The sequence below is a fragment of the Enhydra lutris genome, unplaced genomic scaffold (assembly GCF_002288905.1).
Source record: "Enhydra lutris kenyoni isolate GAN:26980312 unplaced genomic scaffold, ASM228890v2 scaffoldscaffold22, whole genome shotgun sequence".
In the NCBI taxonomy this organism is placed as follows: Eukaryota; Metazoa; Chordata; class Mammalia; order Carnivora; family Mustelidae; genus Enhydra; species Enhydra lutris.
This window is the reverse complement of record NW_019154106.1, coordinates 17,287,389-17,308,045: the sequence shown is the minus strand read 5'-3', so window position 1 is coordinate 17,308,045 and position 20,657 is coordinate 17,287,389. Positions and strand designations below refer to the sequence as shown.

Here is a 20,657-nt window from a genome sequence, read left to right as displayed (position 1 = left end):
GATTAGAGTTGGAGGAACCCTAAGTAGCTGTCCCCCTTTGTAGCCCATTCTCTAGCTCTGGGAATCTGGTGCTTCCCACCTCCCTGGGCTCACTGTCAGTGGCAAAAGATAAACCCTAGACTAGACTAGAACACACTAGATACCTGGTGAAGAGGGCAATAGGGTCTGGGAGGAAGGAGCATGACTTTCAGCTGGAGCCATCCAGGAAGACTTCCTGGAAGAGTGGGCATTTGAGTGGAGCCCTGGAATTTGAAATACATAGACAGGAGGAGATTGGAGATGAACAATGCTATACAGGCCTGATGCCAATTCCCAGAATAAGGAGCGCAGATGAGTGGAAGGAAATTGATGGAACCTCAGTATAGCATGTGGAAAGATGGAGGCAGGCCTTGAATGCCAGGCTAATGTATAGGCAAAGGGAGACCTTAAATTCCACAGAGGGGGAGTAAGTGCTATGATTAAAGGCCAGCTTCAGGAAGATGAGTCTGGGACAGTGAAATGGAGGTGTTAAATCTGAGAAGTCAACCAGGGTCCTATCATCAACCAGATGTGAGGTTCAGATGATGAACATCCCAGGGACAAGAGGAGAGTATGCAAGGGGGAACCATGGTATTTGGAGGGGGAAATAGAGGAGTCCAAAACGGACTCCAAGGAGACCTCTCTAGTCCTTCCTTTCTGAATTGGTTTCCTCCTCTCCCATCAGCGTCAACTGACCCAGGAGGATGACTGAACCTTCTGGAAGACCCTAGCCCAAGAACCTTAGCGGGGTAAGGTCATAGGAAGCAGCTAGCTGGGCCTTGAGACCTCGGCTCCAGGGTCTGGACGTTCTCTGCCCCACCCCCACCCCCAGCTGTGGGTCCCTCTCCTGGAACAGTCCGGAAGAGCTCTAGGCCTAGAGAAGGAGTTACCGGCAATCAGGCCCATCCCCGAATTTAATGCACCCCAGAGCATTTTCCCCTTACTGTGCTCTTTCCCAAATCTAATTGGGTCTCTAAATTCTCGTGGCGCCGACAGGGTTAAAGCCAGCTCCTGTCACCGCCCCCGACCCCCCCCCTTCTCCCCACCTGCCCGCCGCAACGGCGAATGCCGGAGCCGGAAAGCGCGGGACAAGGGCTGCGGGGGGCGGAGGGGGGGGGGGCATCGCAGCAGCTGATTGACGGGCGGGGCTGTGATTGGCAGCTGCCGGGAAGCGGGGTGCGGGGAAGGTGGTGCAGGGGTGGGCTCTGCCGGGCGCCCCACACCCCCAGCCTCAGCCCCGGGCAGGGTTCGTGCCCGCCGCCGGCTGGGCCGGGATCGCTCCTTCCGTGCCCCGAGCCGGCTGGCTGGGCGGGGAGGCGCCCTCCCCCTCCGGACCCCGCGGGCTGGCGGGTGTCTCTAAGGTGACACTCTGGTGCGCGGCAGTGGCGGCGGCTGCAGGAGCGCGCTCGCCGCCCGGGCTCCGGCTCGGTTCAGGCTCGGGCTCCAGCCGTCAGGGGAGCGCCCCAGCGCGCACGACGCAGCACCCCGACACCTACCAAGGACCCCCAGGGGCGCGGGACGATCCCCGCCAGCCTTCCCCAGGCGCGTCGCCGGGCAAATCGCCGCTCCCGTCGTCTGAGCCTCGGCGTCGGGAGGGACGTGCGGGCCCCAGGTCTCCCCTCCCTCGCTCCCCGCCTCGCGTCCCGGGGCCCAGGAGGAAGGGAGACTGAACTTTAGCGGGCAAGCCCGAAAGGCCGCAGCAGCCGCGGGAAGAGGACGGCCGCGGGATGGCCGAGGGGCCGGGCGGCGCAGGGCCCCGCGGGGACGGGGCTGGCGGCGGCCGGGCAGCCGAGGAGGAGGTGGTGCGGCGGCGCTGCCGGCGGGGGGAGGAGGCCGAGGTCTCGCAGCTGTGGCCCGAGGGACCCCGGGGCATGGCCGCTATGCCCCCCGTGGAGGAGCGGTTCCGCCAGCTGCACCTGCGCAAGCAGGTGTCCTACAGGTAAGGAGAATGGGGGCAGCGGGAAGCTCAAAGCTGGGGACCACCCCCCCTTCAGTCAACATTCATTGAGGACCCGCCGCTTGCCTGGCGTTGCTCTAGGCCCTGGGGATTCAGAGATGACTACCAAGGGGTCTCTGCCCTCCGTGTGCAAGGGGAAGGGGCACTTCTGGGAGCCCCTCTCCCTATGAACTGCCCTATTCATCCGACATGGGATTACTGATGCTAACTGAGTACCAGACATTGTACTAGGCGCCGAGGAGAGAAATAACCAAGACATCAAGCCTCTCTCTGCTGAGGAGAGCCCAGAGATGGCCCCTGGGCCCTTCTTCTGGGAGAAGAAGGACCCAGGTTCAGGCAATAGGCCCTACCTGAACTTTCTCGTGGGTTGACTGTGTGCTAGGCACTGGCTTGTAGAAGTGACTAAGGTGCTTCCCGACACCATGGCTGAGACCCTGCTGCCTAGAGATGAAGCAGGAATCTCCACCTGGACCTCTCTGCCCTGTGGGGCCCTCACTGGCATCCCCAGTGGTATGGTGAACCTCTCACTTCCCTCGAATCTTCTGCCTGTGAAAGGTTCCCAGCCTCTGGGGTCCTGCCATCTCCGCCCAGGAGGTTTCCTGGAGGAATTGGCTGGACTCGGTCCCAGAGACCACACTTATGACTTAGAATGGAGAGAGGAAGGGCTGCCCCTCCAACAAGAGTGGGGAATCTACCCCGAGGATAGGTATGAGGAGTGGGTGGGGGCAGGGCAGGGGCAGCCCTCCCCTTTCTCTTCCTCTCCCAGACCACAGCCTCAACTTGGACTTGCTGCCCCTCTAAATCCCCTAGACCAAAGTGACCTCCTCTGGAGGGTCCACAGGGACACTGAGGCCTCTGCAGTCCTTGAAGCCATCAGCCCCGTTAGAGAGGACAAGTTTCCTGTCTGTTTACAACCTGGGGACTTGAGGTGCGTCTCACGCTGACCCGCTTCTCCCTGGGGCTTCTGGGAGGGGGTTTCATGAAACTGGCCCAGCCCTGGGAGCTTGAAGGACTTAAATGGATTATGATAGTACCAGACCTCCATCGCTTGAGGGAGAATGGAAGAGAAGGGCAGAAAACTTCACCATCATGAAGTGAGATACTCAGAATAAATACGAAGTAGGTTGGGTTCACGTGGGCTCTACCTTCACTTTCTGGGGTATGTAAGGAATCAGGGGGATCCATTTCCAGTTCTTCCAGGACACTAGGTTGGGAGGAGGTCGTCATCTGTCCCCTGCCTTCTGGCTGCAGATAACAGAGCCCCTGAAAGTCCTCTGGGGGGAGGAGAGAGGACCAGAGACTGACGGGCAATGGAACAGAGAATGTAGAATCCTGGAAGAAGTAGTAATCTGGGAGTCCAGAGGCCTGGCCTGTACCTCACTTCTGCCAGGGCCTGACTATATGTGTTTGAGCTGGGCAATCTCTCTGTCTCTGAGCCTCAGTTCTTCATCTGTAACATAAGGGGATGACCCCAAGATTTTCCTTGGCTGTGGAACAGGGACACACAGCATCTGAAGCTGGAAAGGAGGCCAGAATGGGGTTTAAGGCTTAGAGGATTGGAACCAGAGAACAATGAAAGGGCTGAGATGGGACACGTCCTTGCGAGCACGCATGCGCGTGCCCCCCCCCAACCCCGAAGCAGTGGCAAGGGCTGGGATCTCCCCCAGGCTGGTTCCTAAGTGGACACCCCTCCTCAGCCCAAACTCGAGGCGTCTAGTCACAAAGGACACAGGGTGGCCCAGCTGTGGCTCCTTTCTAGCTGTGAAGGGATCAGGAGACCTCCATGTCCCCTGTGTGAGGGCTACAGGAGACAGCGGGGTGGGGGGGGGGGGTCCAGCTGTCACACCTAGAGAGATCACACCCTGTAGTCAGGCCAGGAGCCCCATCTTAGGTCCAGGGCAGCACAAGGCATTAAGGCAAGAGCTCCCCGAGGAAAGGGCAGAAGCAGCCCAGGAAAAGCACAGCCCTGGGCTTCTCAGGGCGACCCCAGTGGAATGAGCTGGGTTTCAAGCTAAGCCCTACCGTGCGGCAGCAGTCCTGCATGGTCTGGTGACTAATGCCACCTTTCCTGGTACAGGTCGCTTGGGGGGGGGGCGGTGGCAGCGGTAGTGGGAGGGGGCTGGTAAGCCTAAGACCCATGGTGGCCTTTTCACATCCTCTGCCCGCCACAATTCCATGCTGCTCTAGCTCGCAGATAAACCTCCCACCCCGCTGTGAGGAGTTGCTAAGAAAAGCAGTTGAAAGCCCTTCACAGAGAGAAAAGGCTTTTAGACAGAAATGCGGAGGCACAAAAATCCGAGGGCCGAGGGGTGGAAGCAGAAGCAGGATTGAAGCGGGGCTGTCTCTGACGTAAGTGAGGACGGGGGCTTTCAGCAGGACACTAGAAGCTTTTAGGGACATAATGGCTTCTGGGAAATAGGTTCCCACAGCCCTACTGTGGGCTGGATGCAGCCCTGGCAGCTACTTTAGGAGGATGGAAAGATGGCAGGTATGGGCCAGTAGTGACTCTGGGTGGGCAAGGGGAGTGGGGGGAACTCGTATCCACATCTGGGCTTGAGGACAGCTATCTCCCCTATACTTGAGAAAGTCCTGAATGCTCAGGGTTGGGCTCAGGAGACCATTAGAGGGCAGCGTCCAGCCTGGGAAAAGCCAGAGGGGTACCAAGGACATTAGGTTTGGTCTGAAAGGGTCAGGAGATGCGGAGCTGGGGCTTCTGGAGCTAAGCCCAGTGGTTACCACACCGCATCACCTGGGGATTTTTTTTTTTTTTTTCCAAAAACCCTTTCTAAAGTCCTATCCCTGGAGACCCAGCTATAGGTAGTCTGGGGTTGGACCTGAGCATCTCAAAAGGTGATCTGGGTAGAGAAGCACGTTTAGAAACCTGTGAAGAAGCTGAAGGAGAGAGAAAAGGTAACATGTGAGCTGAATCACTCCCGTGTGGCTGGCAGGGTCTCCCCCAAGCTGGGCACTCCTGTGGCCCCAAAAGGACCCTGAAGGAGGACCAGCACCTCCATCTATAGTTCCGGCCCTGGGCCAAGTGCTGCATGAGATGGAAGGGTGGGACATGGTTCCTTCCCCTGCCAAAAGTAAGATTGGTACGGGGCCAAATAGTAAATATCTTGGGCTTTGCAAGTCCCACAGTCTGCCATTGTGGCGCAGAAGTGGCCACAGACAATATGTAAATGAATGAGTGTGGCTGCATTCCAGTAAAACTTTATTTATAGACCCTGAACTTTAAATTTTATATCATTTCCACTGTCACAAATATTATTCTTTTGCTTTTTTTCCAACCATTTAAAATTATAAGAACCATTCTTAGCTCACAGCCATCCACAAACAGGCAGCAGGCCGGATATGGCCCATCAGCCACGGTTTGCCCATCCCCAATGCAATGGGATGCTATGGGACAAACACACAGGAAAGACAATGATGGTTGGCATTGAGAATCAACCTGGGCATTCGGGGAAATGGCACTCACATTCCCACCAAGAGAGGGCTTGCACACACACATGCTGTCTTTGGGGTCAGAGAGACCTGGGTGCTAATTCCTAGCTGGTTGAGTCACTTTCCCCTCTGACCCTGTTTCCTCATGTGGGAAACAGGAACAGTAATACCCGCACAGGAGAAGGGCTGGGAAGATTGAAGAAGATAAGACATGTAAAATTCCTGACTCGTAGCAAGGATGAGACACAAGTTAGGAGATCTTTGGCTCTCTAGAGCTGGACCTCCGGGGCGGGGGCTGGGGGGGGGCGCGGGTGTCCAGGAAGACCCCTGAAGGAAGTCGGCCCTGAGTGATGGATAAGAAGACCTGGGAGTGGCAGAGTTGAATGGAGACTAAGCAAGAGCTGAGCACGGATGCCTGTCCCAGACTGCAGCTCTCCCCCTACCCCCTCCACCCCCAGAGAGGGGCTGGGAGGAGGGGAGCGACTGGGGGCACCAACTGGCAGGGAAGGGTGCCCCTCCTGTGGGCACGGGGCTGCAGGGACAAGGCTCCTCAAGGGAGGGGCACCTGATCCAATTCTCCCTGCTGCTATTTACCAGAAGCTAAAAATAACCGAAGAGTGACAGGGAGATGGGGCCGATTTGTAATTTAAATAGCAACAGGATAAAGCAAGGAGCTGCAGGAGATCACATTCTGTCCTGAATTAAAAATGCAAAAACCGGGGGCCGAGAGCTGAGCTGGAGCTGGAGGAGGGGTCTGCTGCCAAAGGAAGCTGGAAGCTGGGGGGGGGGGGGTGTCTGTCTATTTTCCTTCCTTTGGGAAGGGCAGGGACCAGGCCCGGCCTGGAGATCCTTCCTCCCCTCAGGGACCTGAGGTTCTTGCTGACTAGGGAGTCAAAGGCCATGGAGGGCAGTGCCCAAAGGTGGGGCCAAGAGCAGTGCAGGGATTGGGATCCCAAAGCGGGGCTTCTCCAACCCTATTATGGCACACAGTGCTTGGGACATCCCCCTCCCCCCTACCCCAGTAGCTCATGTCCCCACCCTGGCACCAGAGGGACACAAGCCATTTGGGCATTTCGGAAGGAAGCTGGGAGGACCAGTTTGAAAGGGCGATTCTCTGGCGCGCTGCTGAAAATCCCCGGCCAAGCACCGGGAAGCCTGTCTTGGAGTCTCATTTTTGCTTCAATTTCAGAGTGAATTTCAGAGCAGAGCATTCAGAGGCCCCTGAAGGGTCCAGATCCCAAGGGCAAGGGTTGGAACAGGCTGGGGAAGACTTCTCTTCAAGGATATATGAAGCGGCTAGGGAAGGCATTAGGATGAGATTTGGCTTCTGCTGAGTTTGACTGTGCTCGACCTGTGCTCTTGACCTACAGATGTTTGCAGAGGGAAGGCTAAGCAGTGTTCATAGAGTAGGTGGGGATTCGAGGGCTCCTGGGCAGTTCACTCCAAAGCCCTTTTTACTCTGTCAGGTTTCCAAGGGCCTGGACTTTCATCTTTAAGGATCTTTTCTTTTGGCTCTAAATATACATTTCTCTAGGAGGGATAATAAGACAGGAGGCATGAGGACTAAAAGGTGCTTCTGCAACTACAATGTATGACCTGATAGATGGGGGTGGGAGGCTCTGATGGCAGGAGGTCTGCTGATCCTGCCCCAGGGGCTTGGCTACAGCAGGGGTGGGAGGGAACACCTTTGGGCAGATCCAGCAGGTCCAGAGTAAAGAAGAACCACCCAGGCTCCTCTCACCTCCAGCCTGGGGACCTGGGAGGTGCCCAGGGACAGTTTCCAAGAGAGATCGTGGTTTGAGGGACTGTCCTTGAACTTCCAGTGCTATCCCCACAGTGGGGGAGGATCCCAGCTCCCCACTCCCGATTTCTTCCTGCACATGGCTTTCATGAGGCTGCCCAGAAGGAGCCTAATCAAATTTCCATCTGTCACTAGCCAGGGGCACCTGCAGCCCTACTCAGGTACATCTGTCTCCTCTGTGGGGGCAGAGGCGTCGCACCTGGGCAGAGGCCAGCGATCCGATCAACAAGTGCTGTTGGGGTTTGGATGGCCCCCAAGGGCTTCAGCAGGTGCCTGGAGGACAGGCTTAGTGGGTGAGGAAGGACTTAGATTCAAAAAGTTCCCCAGGTCTCACCACAGCCCCTTGTGCAAGCTGGAAGCCAGTCTCCCTCCTTCTGCTCTCAGTCTGTTGGGTACCTTTATTCAGCATTTCTCCACTTCCATGGGAAGTTACTGAGCCCATACTGTGCGCTCAGCGTAGAGCTAAGAGCAGCGCAGGGGTCAAGAATTTTGTAAGGAGACAAAACTGATGTGTACCAAAGGTCTCCTGATCTAGGAATATTTTGGGGGACAGAAGTAAATGTCAGAGATAAATCAGTGGAGTGAGAATGCTGGCTCCAGGACAACCTTCGAGACTTAGGTATTTAGAAAATATTTTCATACAAATGAATAAGGAAAAACCTGGAGGCTGGGAAGGAGAGCCAAATGAATCAGGACAGAGAGATTTCAGAAATCAGCCAGTCCAACCCAGAGATGTTAAGGGACGTGCCCAGAGTCACACAGCGAAGGGCTGGAGTTCGAACCCGTAGATTCTGCATCTGGGCCTCTTTTCACTTTCCCGCTTTTGCTTCTTGGGCCTGGGTTTGGAAGGATGGAGAGCTTGGCTCGTCAAGCCTGATGGTCAGACAGGCCAAGGAGAGCATCAGAGGCAGAAGGGATTGGCACGGGTGAGGGTGGCATGTTAAGGCAAGTGTGAGGAAAAAGAGAAGCGATGTTTATTGAGCACCTACTGTGAGGCAGACACCAGCATGGTGTGAGCTGAGAGAAAATCTCCACAGGGAAAGCCTGGACAAAGAGGCAAAAAAAAAAAAAAAAAAAAAAAAGAAAAAGAAAGAAAGGAAGACACTGGGAACCAGAGCATAAGGAGCCTCGAAGGTCAGGCCAAGGAGGCTGGCTGGGCTGGTTTTGAGAGCAGAGGCTGTCCAGATCGTGGGTTGAGCATTTCGTGCCCTGGTACATTTCTTCTCCCCAGCTCCCTCTTGCTCATCCAGGCCACTGAAAGTAGAACACCTTACCCTCTGGGGCCTCAACAAAGCCCAGAATAATTTTCTTACCCAGATTCCTCTTCCTGTGTGTATCTGGGTGCATTCTGAGGGGTCCCCAGCTCCCCAGTGCTGGCACATGTCGTCCTAGGAACGGTAAAGGGCGTCTTCCCCAGCACCGTGCACCTGTGCCTTCCAACCTTGTTCTCCCAACTCCACCTGGAAATTACTGGCTGCTTAGAGGAGCACAAGCCCAGGGGGATCCTGGTCCCATAGTCAGGACTGCTCTGCCTCTCAGAGCCTCCAGCCTGTCTGGTTTCCCCTTCAGGAGTCACATTTCCTGCTCTCTGTTGCTCCAGGGCTGCCAGAAGCCTCAGACTAAAAACAAGCCCAGCCCCATTTCCTCTGTTTAACTGCTCAAGCTCCTTGCAGAATCCCTGGGAGAAGAGTAAACGGCCCTGCAACAGTCGCCTTCTAGAAGAGGCCTTGGCCTGGCTGGCAGAGTCTCTGATGAGCTACAGCACACAGGACCTGCCCAGAGAAATTCAGAGATGACAGGTTGGAGGGAGAGCTGCGGAAACGGGAGTGCCGAGCCTCAGAGTAATCACTATGCTATGTCTCAACCCCAGAGAGGCCAGGGATGTCTTACTGAAGGATACAGACTCTGGGGTGAGGTTCTTAATTCTACAGCTTACCACCTGGGTGACCTTGGACAAATGAGCTTAGTAGTTCTGGGCCTCAGTTTCCCCATCTGTAAAAGGAGGAAAATAACAGGATAGGGTCATTGTAAGGATTCCAAAGCTTCTGGCACAGAACTCTTCCAAGAAATATTAGCCATTGTTTTATCACTACTGGGTGTTAATTATTCATGACATAGCATGATTTATTAAACAAATATTTATTGAGAAATATTATGTCATGAGGGACACAAAGGTGACTATAGCACCAGATGGAGGTTTCCAAGGGCTGGGATGGCATCGTGTGCATTCCTGTGTCTGCAAGTTCTGTAGTGTAAATGTTTATTGAACTGAACTGACACCATTTCTGTCCTCGAGAAATTTACAGCTTTTCTGGGGTAACAGACACATACAAAGCTAGAACTAATTACAGAGCAATGTGATTTAAAGAGTGCTTGAGGAAGGGACGATTTCCCTCCCAGAACCAACCCTAACAATAAAGAGTAAGTGTATGCCTTACTATTTATTTACCAAATCTCCAAAAAGGCCTCAAAGTCCAGCAGGCCTTTTTGCTATTTTTCAGACATATCAAGTATTTTCCTTACTCAGGGCCTCTGCCGCATCTGTTCCTTCTACCTAGAATGCTGTTCTCCCAAATAGTCATGTCATTTGCTCTCTTGATTCATTTAGGTCTGTTCTGAAATGTCACCTCCTCAGAGGAGCCTTCCCTGATCTCCTACCCAAGTAGGAGACCAAACTCTTTCCTCCTCATCAAACTCTTTCCCCTGCATTTTAGCTTCATTTTTCTCTATAGCACTTGCGACATTATTTCATGTATTATTTGTCTCCTAGGTGTCTTCCCCACTAGCATCTGAGCTGTGTGAGGTTGGAGCTCTTGTTCTTCGTTCATTATTATATGGTCTGATACAGTGCTTGATGCATAGAAGGCACTGAATAAATATTTACTGAACGGTTTCATTTGTAAACCCTTTACCTCTTATTTAATCCTCACTAAACTCCATGAGCCCCATTATTACTATCACGCCCCCTTCCATTTTACAGATAAGAAAACTGAGTCTCAGAAAAGCTCCCTGACATACATTCATCAGTCTGTCTGTTTATATCCTACCTTATTGGGTTGAAGATGACTCAGAGAAGTAACCCTCTCTGACCTGATCCAGTAAGTGGCAGAAACAGGACAGGAGCCCACATCTTCTGGCTCTGTTCCGGTTACTCCTTCCACTCCGCCGCTGTCCCACGAGCCCGGCCCTGCATTATATGGTGTGATGCTCGCAGAGGTGTGAAGGAGAGAGAGGAGTGTGGGGGCTGTCCACTGCCCGCCCGTTTACCCTCATAGTTGTGATGAAGCGGGAGATCTTAGCAGGACCAAGAGGGGAAGAGCACAGAGAGTCTGAATGGAGAGGAAGGCTGGACTGAAGCTTGAGGTTCAGATTCCAGCCCAGGCAAGCCTGGCGGCTGATGGGCAGCCTCTGACTCGGGCTGTCTCCTGGCTGCTGGGCTGGGCTTGTCCTTACCTGCCTCCCGCCCTCCCATGCAGCTCCTCTTCCCAGCCAGCCTCCTGCCCCAGCCAGCGGAAGGCGCCTGCGAGGCCTTGGTCCTCTTCTGGGGCAGCCGGCCGGCCGGCCTCTTGCAGGGCCCCCCGGTCAGGAAGTGCCGAAAGAGGAAGAGAGTCGCCGGGCAGGATGAGCGTACTGGGGGCTGGTCACAGTACCGGGGGAGGCTGCGATGAGGCCACAGCTCTGGGCCCCGCGGAGGCGCTGGGGACAGAAGAAGGGGAAAAGCCAGGGGCACTGAGGCAGATGTGGCGCTACCGCTCCTGGGACGTGCCACAGATCCCAGCTGAGGCCCCCCGGACACAGTAGGTACTCGAAGTGGCCCAGGAATGGGCACGGGGACCTCTGGCCCTCTCTGAGTCCTCTTTTCTCTTGGCTGGGGGTGGTGGCAAACGTGAGCTTGCCCACCTGTAGTCCAGTGGCTCTGCAGAGGCTCAAAAAAGGACAAAGGGGCTCTTGACGGGGTGAGGGGATTTCTGATGTTTGAGTTGTTGGGGGACTGTGTGCGGGAGGCTGGGTTGTTGAGGGAGCTAACAGCAGAGGGGCTGGGAAGAAGAGCCCCCTGCGGGAGTGTGGTTTTGGGCGTTGTAAGGCTGTGTAAGCAAACTCAGTGGGGTCTCCAGCTGCCTCTCTGGTTTCCTCCCTCGGAGCTTGGTGTCAGAACCATTGGGAAACTTCCTCAGAGGGACCCATGCACCCCAGAAGGACAGCATCAGGCCCACTTGGGGATTTCACTGCCCTCCTCCTGGCCCCCCCAGGCACGTCTGCTAGCTGGAAGGCTGTGCCGACCTCCCTGGTCAGACCTTCTCCAGGCCCACAGGAATCTTGAAGGATGTTGGGAGAAAGTTCTGAGCTTCTGGGTGCCAGCTATTTCTCAAAACCACAGGCATGCCCATAGGTCACAGCCCTGAGCATTGGTTATATGTGGCTGGGTAAGGCTGGAAAATGGGCTGCCACGAAGCCCACTGGAGAGGGTGAAAGTGAAGGTGACACAGGATGTGGCTTTGCAGAGAGGAGAGCTAACAGAAACAGCGGGCAACTGATGTGGGCATCAGGGTGGCAGAGTTTGGGAGGAAGAGGACCATGTTCTCCAGGTTCCTGGCCTCCGTTGGTCAGCCCTGCAGGGGCTGTAAGAAGCTGCCCAGCTGCTGGTTTCCAGCACGTGTCCTGGCTGTGCCACCCCCAGGGGACTCCTCTGGTTCCAACTGCGTTCCTCATCTCTAGAGGGTGATGACCTCTGCTGCCTTTGGGGCTGTGTGTGTGTGTGTGTGTATGTGTGTGCACCCTCGAGGTATGTTTCTGGGTGGATGGTACGTGTACAAGAGGGACGTGGCCACCATAACTGTTCTTCTGGGGGGGGGAACTGTGAGCAGGAGAAAGATGTGTATGTTCCCTGTGGGTGTCTATCTTGGTGAATGAGAGTGTGGTCCTTATGTGTGCATCTGTATGAGTGTGTAAGAGGCATGCGGGTGACTCCCATAGTGTAAGAGATGGACAGGATCTATTGGATATTGTTGTGGGAAAACAACGATTGTGTTAGGCGTGTCCAAAAGGGTTGGAAACAACTGTGAACAGCTGAGGAGATGAATTTGTATGAGAACCGTGTATGTTCTCTGTTGGCGTGTGCTAGGGTCACTAAGTGACTTTGGTCCTGGTATGTATATGTCTGAGTGTGATGCCGCGGTGAGACGTGTTCTTAGTTTAAGTAATGAGTGAGCAGAAGTGTGTGTGAGAGGCGTGTGTGTTCTGCGTGTACGGGGAACACTATGTGACTTATGTTCCTGGGGGTGTGATTTGGGAGAGCCAAGGGGGTAAGGGCGGAGACTGTATGAGTGGTTGTGAGCAGGCACGGGGTGTGCAAGAGAGGTGTCCGCACCGGTGTGGCTGGGGCAGAGTGGTGGTGACAGCTGCCCTCGCAGGGGTTCACTCGTGAGCGTGTAGGTTGTTCAGGGCGGGGCTGAGGGGAGGAAAAGATCGTGTGTGCCTGGGTGTGCTCAGTGCCCGCGTGTGAGACCCCAGGAGATACTGTAGGATCCAGGGGGACCACCCTAGGGGTGGGGAGGCGGGACCTCCGGGGCCCCGCCCCTCCCGGGCTCCGCCCTCTCCTGGCCGCCGAGGCGTGTGGTGGCGCGGCCGGCGGCCGGCAGAGGGCGCCGCGAGCCGGTGCCGCCGTGCAGCCGAGGGGGCGTGCTCGGCGGCGGGCAGGCAGCGGCCCGGCCAGCTATGCGGGGTCCTGCGGCCGCGGCTGGCGGCACTTCCTGGAGCGGCGGCGGCCGCTTCCCGGGCACCTGGGCGTGGGACGCGGGGGCGCGCGGCACGGGGCGGGCAGAGCGAGGGCGCGCCATGGTCGCTGCAGGCGGCGCGGAGCCGGCGTGCTAAGCCCCGGCCGCCGGCCCGGCATGGGCGTCTCCCGCGGGCCCGCCGCCGGCCGGGGCTAGGGCCGGATGGAGCCGCGGGACGGCAGCCCCGAGGCCCGGAGCAGCGACTCGGAGTCGGCCTCCGCCTCGTCCAGTGGCTCCGAGCACGACGCGGGTCCCGAGCCGGACAAGGCGCCGCGCCGCCTCAACAAGCGGCGCTTCCCCGGGCTGCGTCTCTTCGGGCACAGGTGAGCGCGGCGGCAGCGGGGTGGGCACCGCGGCACCGGTCGGACACCGCGTCGGGCTCCGGGAGGAGCCGTCTCCGGACTGACAGCGAGTGGAGGTCTCCGCCCGGCGCCGGCCGGATGGGCTGAGTTGGCTTGGCTCCGCGTCGGGGTCAGCTCCTAGAGTCCCGGCACTGGCACCGGGTGGGAGTCATTCGCTGGCACCCGCGGCTTAGCGCGCCTCCTCTGTGGTACCAAGGCAGGGTCTGCTTCCAACTTGCCTGCGGGGTAGGACCAGCAGGTAGGGTCCCCCCTGACTGGCCGCTCACCCATTCTGGGCACTGAGAGAACAGGGCCTCCTCTGAGCCCCCTGGCTGCAGTGAAGTGGGGAAGGTGTCACGGCCGCCCCCAACCCCTGCGCCTCGGTGGGGCCGTTTGCCTACCGCCACTGCACGGCATCTGCAGAACATGGCCTCTGTTGATACTGGCTGTCCCAGAACACTGGCAACTGAGCTAATTGCTCATCACTGTAAGCCTCTCCTTGAGGTTGGGGGTGCCTGGCCACCTGCTCTATATTGCTCTTAGTCAGTGGAGAGACCCTACCCTCTACCTCTGCTAGGCGGTAGGCATTGCTCCTCCTACCCCCATCCCGCTCTTGCTGGGTGAGGGATGGGGTGGGCAGCAGTCTGAAATCTGCGCTGTGGCTCTTCAGGCTCCGTGCTGCCTCCTCCTCCTCCGGCACACCAAATGTCACTGTATTATGCCTGGGACAGGGTTGACCAGGACTCTGGTGAGGAACTGGGGGAGGGTGTGGAAAGGTGGAAGGCAGGCAGCTCATGGCATGTGTGCCCGCGTTGGCTGGGAGTCCTTCCTGCCATGCAGCCCTGGTGTAAGGTGAGGGAAGGTGGAGCCCCACGAGGACCCCACCTGGCTCCTTGGGCTTTTTCCTGACTGACCCCTGCCCTTCTCATTGGCCACGGAGCTTGCAGCCAATCAGCTAAGGACCCCAGAGCCAACTCAGGCTGGACTCTGACCACTTGGAGCCTGCCCAAAGCCTCCCTCTCACTTTTCTTCAGTTGCCCTGGCTTTGTGGCATTCGGCACACCCCCTCCCTGAGCTTTGCCCTGACCCTTCCCAGGGTAGACTTTACCCACCAATAACATGGGCAGTTTTCTCCTGCTGTGCGCCTTGGCAAACCTGTAATGCTGACCTATGCCCTCTGCCAGCCTTACCGTGGCCGGGGCCCTGTTCTTTGTGTCACCAAGCACACCCAGAGATCAGGATTCTCACACTGCCAGATGGAGCTCCGTGGGCTCTTGGGAAGCCACACAAGCTTCGGTGCCATATAAAACGGGGCAGGGTGCAAGGCGTCCAGTACCTCATTCTGTCACCCACAGCCCTACAAGGTGGAGCAGTTTACACCCAGCCCTGCAGGATGTAGCCTCCAGTGTTCACAGGCTCCGGAGGGGGAGGGAAGGGCTCCGCCAGAGGCTTCCTGTCCCTGCCCACAGGGTACCAAGTGTCGGTCTCTTGTGACCTGTAGCTGTGCCCCTCCTGAAGGGCACAGGTTAGTGCAGGTGGGGTGAACCTCAGGCACGTTCAAGGGGGAAAGAACAAGAAGCAAGAGAACCAACAAATACCTTTACGTAATTCTCTAAGCAGGAGAGGTGTGACTTTTCCATTTTTATAGATGAGGAAAAACACAGGCTCAAGGACATAAGTGGTTTGCCCAGAATCACACAGCAAGGAAAAAGGAGAGATAGAGTTTGAACTGCAGTCCAAAACCCTTTCTCTAGACCAGGTTCCTGAACAGAACATCACAATGACCTAGGGAGCTTTAGGAAATTCAGATTTCTAGATCTTATCCTTAGCATGCCTAACTCATCAGGGCTGGAGATGGGGCCTGGGCGGGGTTTTTTGTTGTTGTTGTTGTTGTTTTTAAGCTTCACAAGTGTTTCTAATATGCTCCTGGGTTTGAGGACCAAAGTATGACATCACTCTGGGGATGGTAAGTGATCTGATAGGCGCTTAATGGGAAGAAAATGAAACAGCGATCTCTGGAAGCATGTAAGGAGTGTCTCTGTGTAGTAGCTGTGCTGGTCAGTGGGGCATTCAGAAATGAATATATTTGGAGACCCCATAGCCAGGGAGAGGGCAGTGAGGGAAAAGACTCTCCTGATAGGCCTGGGAGCTCGGAGAATCAGATGCCCACTGGGGCTGACCCCCTCCGCCTTGCTTGGGTTGGAGGGAGGGGCAGACATTTGGAATAGTACACTTGTTTTGGGCCTTGCGCCTTTAATGTTTTTTATCTCATCCAGCCACCTTTGCTGGTTTCCGTTTTCAGGTGAAAGTCTCCAGTGCTCTAGCTGAAGCCAGCCCCTCACCTCCATCTTTTCCTCAGGCTCCATGTTCGTCCTTAACCAGGCTCTTGCTTCTCCTTGGGCTTCCACCCTCTGCATTTAGGCCATCCTCACACCTTGGGGCTGAGGGACCTGATAAGTGAATTGACAGCGGCTAGAAGGGAGGACCAAAGATAACAAATAGATTGGTGGTGGCTGCTGCATTCCGATCTTGGCTTGGTGGTTGAGTTCTATAATCAGCACTCTGCTGTGGGCTTGGAAGGGGTAGTGGTGGTATCCAGGCCGCGCGTTTGCCATCCCCGAGCTGGGCAGGTAGAACAGTCTCTGAATGGCAGCCTCTTTGTCATCTTCCTTCAAGAGGTTTTTCCTTAAAGCTCATCTCAGACCCCCACAACTGGTTTCACCCTCTTGGAATCTGGGGAGTGGTAAGAATCTCTTCTCTCTTAGCATAGCAAGACAAAAAGCTAGGCTATGATCCAGCCCTGTTCCACCTCATGGATCCTTGCTGGGAACCATCAGCCCCTCCTGGAAGAGTCCGTATAGGCCCTGCCCTAATCCCAGGACAAATGGGTTTTCCTCTGTCCTTATCCTTCAGATCCTATTGGCCTAGGGGGTAGTCAGTCACAAGTGGGAGGCAAATTGACTCCTGTCCCCTCCTGCTCTTCCAGGGCACATCTAGAGAGAGGACTCACTTAGCCCCTGGCCTGGTCCCAGCAGCCTGACCCTGGGCAGGTCGCACAGCCTGTGGATTAACTGGTTTTGCACCTCAGGGGCATCAGAAATTACTTGGCGCTTCACACACCCAGACATAAGGAGCCTGGGCCTCCAGAGCCCCTGGGAGCCTGAGCATTGGCTCTGCCACCCCTGCCCTTCCTTAGTGCTCAAAGTCCTTAGTTCCCAGAGGGCATGAAATGCACCTGTGGAACAAGTTTGAGACAATAGGTCCCATTGAGAGGTGATGCCGCATGGCCCCAAGTGAGCCAGGCCTTGAAGTCCAGACCGGTAGAGGGTGCCCGCTGGGCTGCCTGAGCTGAAGTTTGGGTTGGTTTCTGCAGTGGTTGGGCGGCACATGTTGAGGGACGCCTCTTGCAGAGCAAGAACCCCTGTCCGTGGTGCCAGGATGTCTGGGAGCAAAGGGGCCCCTTTGAGTGGTTTGTCCTACTCAGGCAAATACTGGGAGTGGCCCAGGTGCAAGTCAGAGTCCCTGGGTTCCTGCCAGCTGGAGAAGAAAAAGCGACCCCAGTGGCTGAGCTATGTGTCAGTTTACCCCATTCTGCTGTGCATGCCCCCACCCCCACCCCCACTAGTAATGTCATGTGCGAGCATGGAGCTGGTGGAGGTCAGGAACTGGAATGGGTCTCTCTCTCACTCTCTCTCTTTCTCTCTCTATCTATCTTCCTTTGCTGCCACACACCCGCCTGAGTCTCTGGCTTACAAGTCAGGGGAGGGGATGGGCAACTCTTGTCAATTTCTGTCTGCCATACTCCAAAAAGGTCAGATCTCAGGATGTGGAGCTGCCCCAGCTCCCAAAGAGAGCAGGAGAATGGTGTCCTCCCAGGCAAGGATGGAAGAAGGACTGAGTGACCCTAGTCAGAAAGCCTTGGCCCTGGGCAGCTGGAGGTAGGGGAAAGAGAATCAGACCCGCCTTCCTCGGCTTCCTGGAGCCCTCTCCAGAATTTACCAGTCATTCCCCCCAAGCAGAGGAGAAGTGAGTGGGCTCACTGGCTCTGAGACTTGGCCTGTGCTGGGCTCCAGGAGAAGCAGAGGTCGGGTCCCTATATCCCTGCAAAGGCTGGAGAGAGTTTCAAGGTCCAGAAGCTGAACGGCAACTTGTCCTTGCAGTATTGCTAGAGTGACACAGGGGGGCGACAGCTACCATTGTGGAGAGGGAGGTGGAAGGGGAGATTCTTCCTGGAGCCAGTCCACTTGTACCAAACACCTGCTGTGGGTGGACCCACAGCCACCGCCCACTGGCCAGTTACCTGATACCCCGCCTGCCAGGACAGAGTCGGTCAGAAGGAGGCAGAAGGCAGGCCCTGCAGGAGCCTCCACAGCACCTGGCCCAGCCCCTTCCCTGCCCTAAACATTGAGGCCCAGTGATGTGGCCCTGACTGGGCCAAGGTCTCACAGCCAGCTAGGGGTTATCTGGGACCCCAGCACCAGTCCCCTGACTCCAGTATCAGGTCAGTTTGTACCACATCTTAGGACCCCACAGCCTTCCTTGTGTTCCGAGGAATCCTCCCCATCCAGCACATTCCACCCCACCTCCACCTGTCCTCCTCCCTGCCCCCTCTGCCTCTCCTTCTGGAGGCTGCTGCCACCACCTGAGTAGTTCTCAAAGTCATCACGGGAGACGGCGTGGGTAAGAAGGGGAAGCTGTCGCACCTGTGTCTAGGCTTAGCAGTGGCCCTTGTTCCTGGGTGAGATGAGTGGGTGGTGCCAAGCACTCATTTCTTGCTCCCCTGGACTGCTTCCTCTGTTTCCTTTGTGGAGACCTTGATACCCTTAGGGCACCCCCAGAGTTCTCAGCATGGGACCTGCCTGGCACTCTAGTCAGGGCTGGCAGCCTTGGAAGGTAGTTTCGTGTGGAGAAGAGTAGGCCAGAGCAGTGACGAGGTGACCTCGAGGAACTAGCTATCCATCTGCCCTCTTTCCTTTTTTGCCCCCTTCCTCAGCTGAGACACAAGGGACCCAGTCAGGTGGTGAAGAGCAGGTTTGGGTGAGACCAGGGGCTCTGTGGCCCAGGGAGAGGAGGGGGAGGCTGAGGACACGACCACTCCTGCCCTCCCCCACACTCCCCTGCATCCAGGCATGTCATGTGCCAGCTCATCTTTGCCCGTTAACAGTTGTTTTCATGTACTCCTTAGAACAATCTCGTAGTTGGTTTTATTCCCATTTTACAGATGAGGAACAAAGCCTCAAAGAGGTCAGAGGCCTGGCCTGGGAATCACTCAGCTCCCACTGGATCTTTTCAGAACACAGGCCATCCTACTTACTAGCACCCTTTTCTTCTGTTTTAGTTTCCCAGGCCCAAACTGGTAGAACCCAAAAAGGGGCTTGAGTGCTCCGTGAGATGAAGAGATTTCTGTCTTGTGTGGGAGTGAAGACCCATGAGACGTCCTGCTCCTGGACCCCAAGAGAGAACTGCCACCAGGATCCCAGCTGCAGGGGGAGCAAGGCTGGGCTAGGGGGACCCTTGGGTATGGGACTACAAGAGAACGAGGGAGAAAGGGTTGTGAGCGGGTTGTCCTGGGCTCCCCGGCTGGGTGCGGAGTGGAGGGGCAAGTCTGTGATCTTTTGTCTTGCTTTCAAAGCACAGGTTGCAGAAGCCTCGAGACATGTGCAGAGGAACCCTTGATATCACCCTGAGGTCACAGGTGGCCTGTGGCCTGGGGAGAGGTGCTAGGGAGGAGAGCACAGTGCACTGGGCCTCACTTGTACTCAGCGCCTCATGGTGAGAGGTCTGAAGAGAAAGGAAGGGCCCCAGAGCCCTCTCCCTCCCTTTCAAAGACCTCCTCCCCCTTGCTCCTGGCAGAGCGCCAGTCCAGAGCTCCCACGCAGAGGCCTCTCCCCTGCCAGGGCTGAGCCCGATCCCAGCACATGCCAGAATAGCTGTCTGGGAGCCGGGGCCTGCGCCGCCCACGCCCAGCATCGGCATCTCGCGGGTTAACAGCTTGCCTGGCTCTCCGCCCCCCCTTCCCCAGCTTGCTGACATTTTACTAAGGCGGGGGTGGTTGTGAAAGGGAGCAAGCTGGTTCCTGCTCCCCAGCCCACACAGACACCCCACTGACACAACCTGCCACCCGCTCACCGCCACTCTGGAAGGCATCCTTTGGGGGGAGACCTTCCGGCCCCACAGACACGGGGTTCCTACTACAAGACAGTGTAAGGAACACAGTTGGGGTCCCGTGCTGCTGCTGAAACCCATCCTCGGAAGACGCAGGGCAACCCCAGGGAGCCGTTCTCCCTCGGGGGCTGGGGAGGGCGTTTTTTAAGAGTTATTTTAAAAATCTTTTAAAAACCACAAAATATTTTACAATTAGAAAAGCGTACAGAATCATGAAACACCCACTGCTTCGGTCAAATCTTACCGTTGTGCCGTATCTGCTTTAGATGGAGGTAGAGGCCCCATGTGCCCCTCCCCAGAGGAAACCGCAATCCTGTGTTTTGGTGTTTGTATTCTCGGGCCTTTTAAAAATGTTTCCTACATAGGTGTCTGTCTGTAGCAACAGGTAGTACTGTTCTGTATGGTTCTGCACTGGATTTAAATGGCATGCTATACCTATTCGGAATTCAGGTTTTTTTCCTCCATATCATTGTGGAGATTTAGGCGTCTTGAGACCTGAGCTCTGGTGTGCCCATTTGGGCTGCAGTGTACTAATCCTTTCCGAAACTGTCGGACAGCCTGTTTGCCCAGTACCCTGCTGATGGACAGTCCGGGCGCTGGCGGGGTCTTTGCCATGGAAGCAGTCCTTCAGGGACTGTTCCAGTCCACAGCTCCTCGTGTTTTCGGGCCGCTGGTGCTTGGTGACAGGGTGGTGTATCTTCCCTCTAGACAGCCATCGTCAAGCTATGCTCCAGAGTGGCTGTCCTAATCTTTAGGCCTCTGGAGTTAATTTCCTGTCTTGAAAGTTTTGGTCAACTGAGGGATGGGTTGCCATGAACAAACTTTCCAGCTCCCGTGAGCAAGACAGGGAGTTGTTAACCCCAGGTATCAGGTGAGGAAATCGAGGCTCAGGGTGAGAGACCTGACTTGAGGTCCTATAGCTGGTCAGAGGTGGAACCCCTCTGGACCTTTGGGTCCACATCCTCGCAAAAGCTCTTTGTCTCCTGCAACTTCTCCAAGAGATTTTAGGCACAGTGTCTGCCTCAAAGGCAGGAAAAGGCCCCGTGAGTGGTGCATGGAGGCAGGGCTGGGGAGTCGTGGGGGAGGGGTTGACAGCTGATTCTGAGAAGATCTAGGGGATGGAGGAGGGAGCAACATGGACAGAAAGGTCAGAGAGG

At 56.1% G+C, this 20,657-nt stretch overlaps 1 protein-coding gene across 5 annotated transcripts in view; it reads left to right on the top strand.

The window, feature by feature from the left end:
- The first annotated feature begins 1,745 nt into the window (after positions 1 to 1,745).
- Positions 1,746 to 20,657, top strand: part of LOC111149433 (diacylglycerol kinase zeta) — a 41,603-nt gene continuing 22,691 nt past the window's right edge. For 3 of the 5 annotated variants that reach the window (XM_022506500.1, XM_022506502.1, XM_022506499.1), the window contains exon 1: positions 13,148 to 13,317. In XM_022506500.1, the coding sequence (XP_022362208.1) occupies positions 13,157 to 13,317 (161 nt within the window). In that variant the 5' untranslated portion in view covers positions 13,148 to 13,156. Of the gene's footprint in view, positions 1,958 to 10,841; positions 11,018 to 13,147; positions 13,318 to 20,657 lie in introns of those variants that run through there. The other 2 variants (XM_022506498.1, XM_022506501.1) reach the window with 2 other exon arrangements.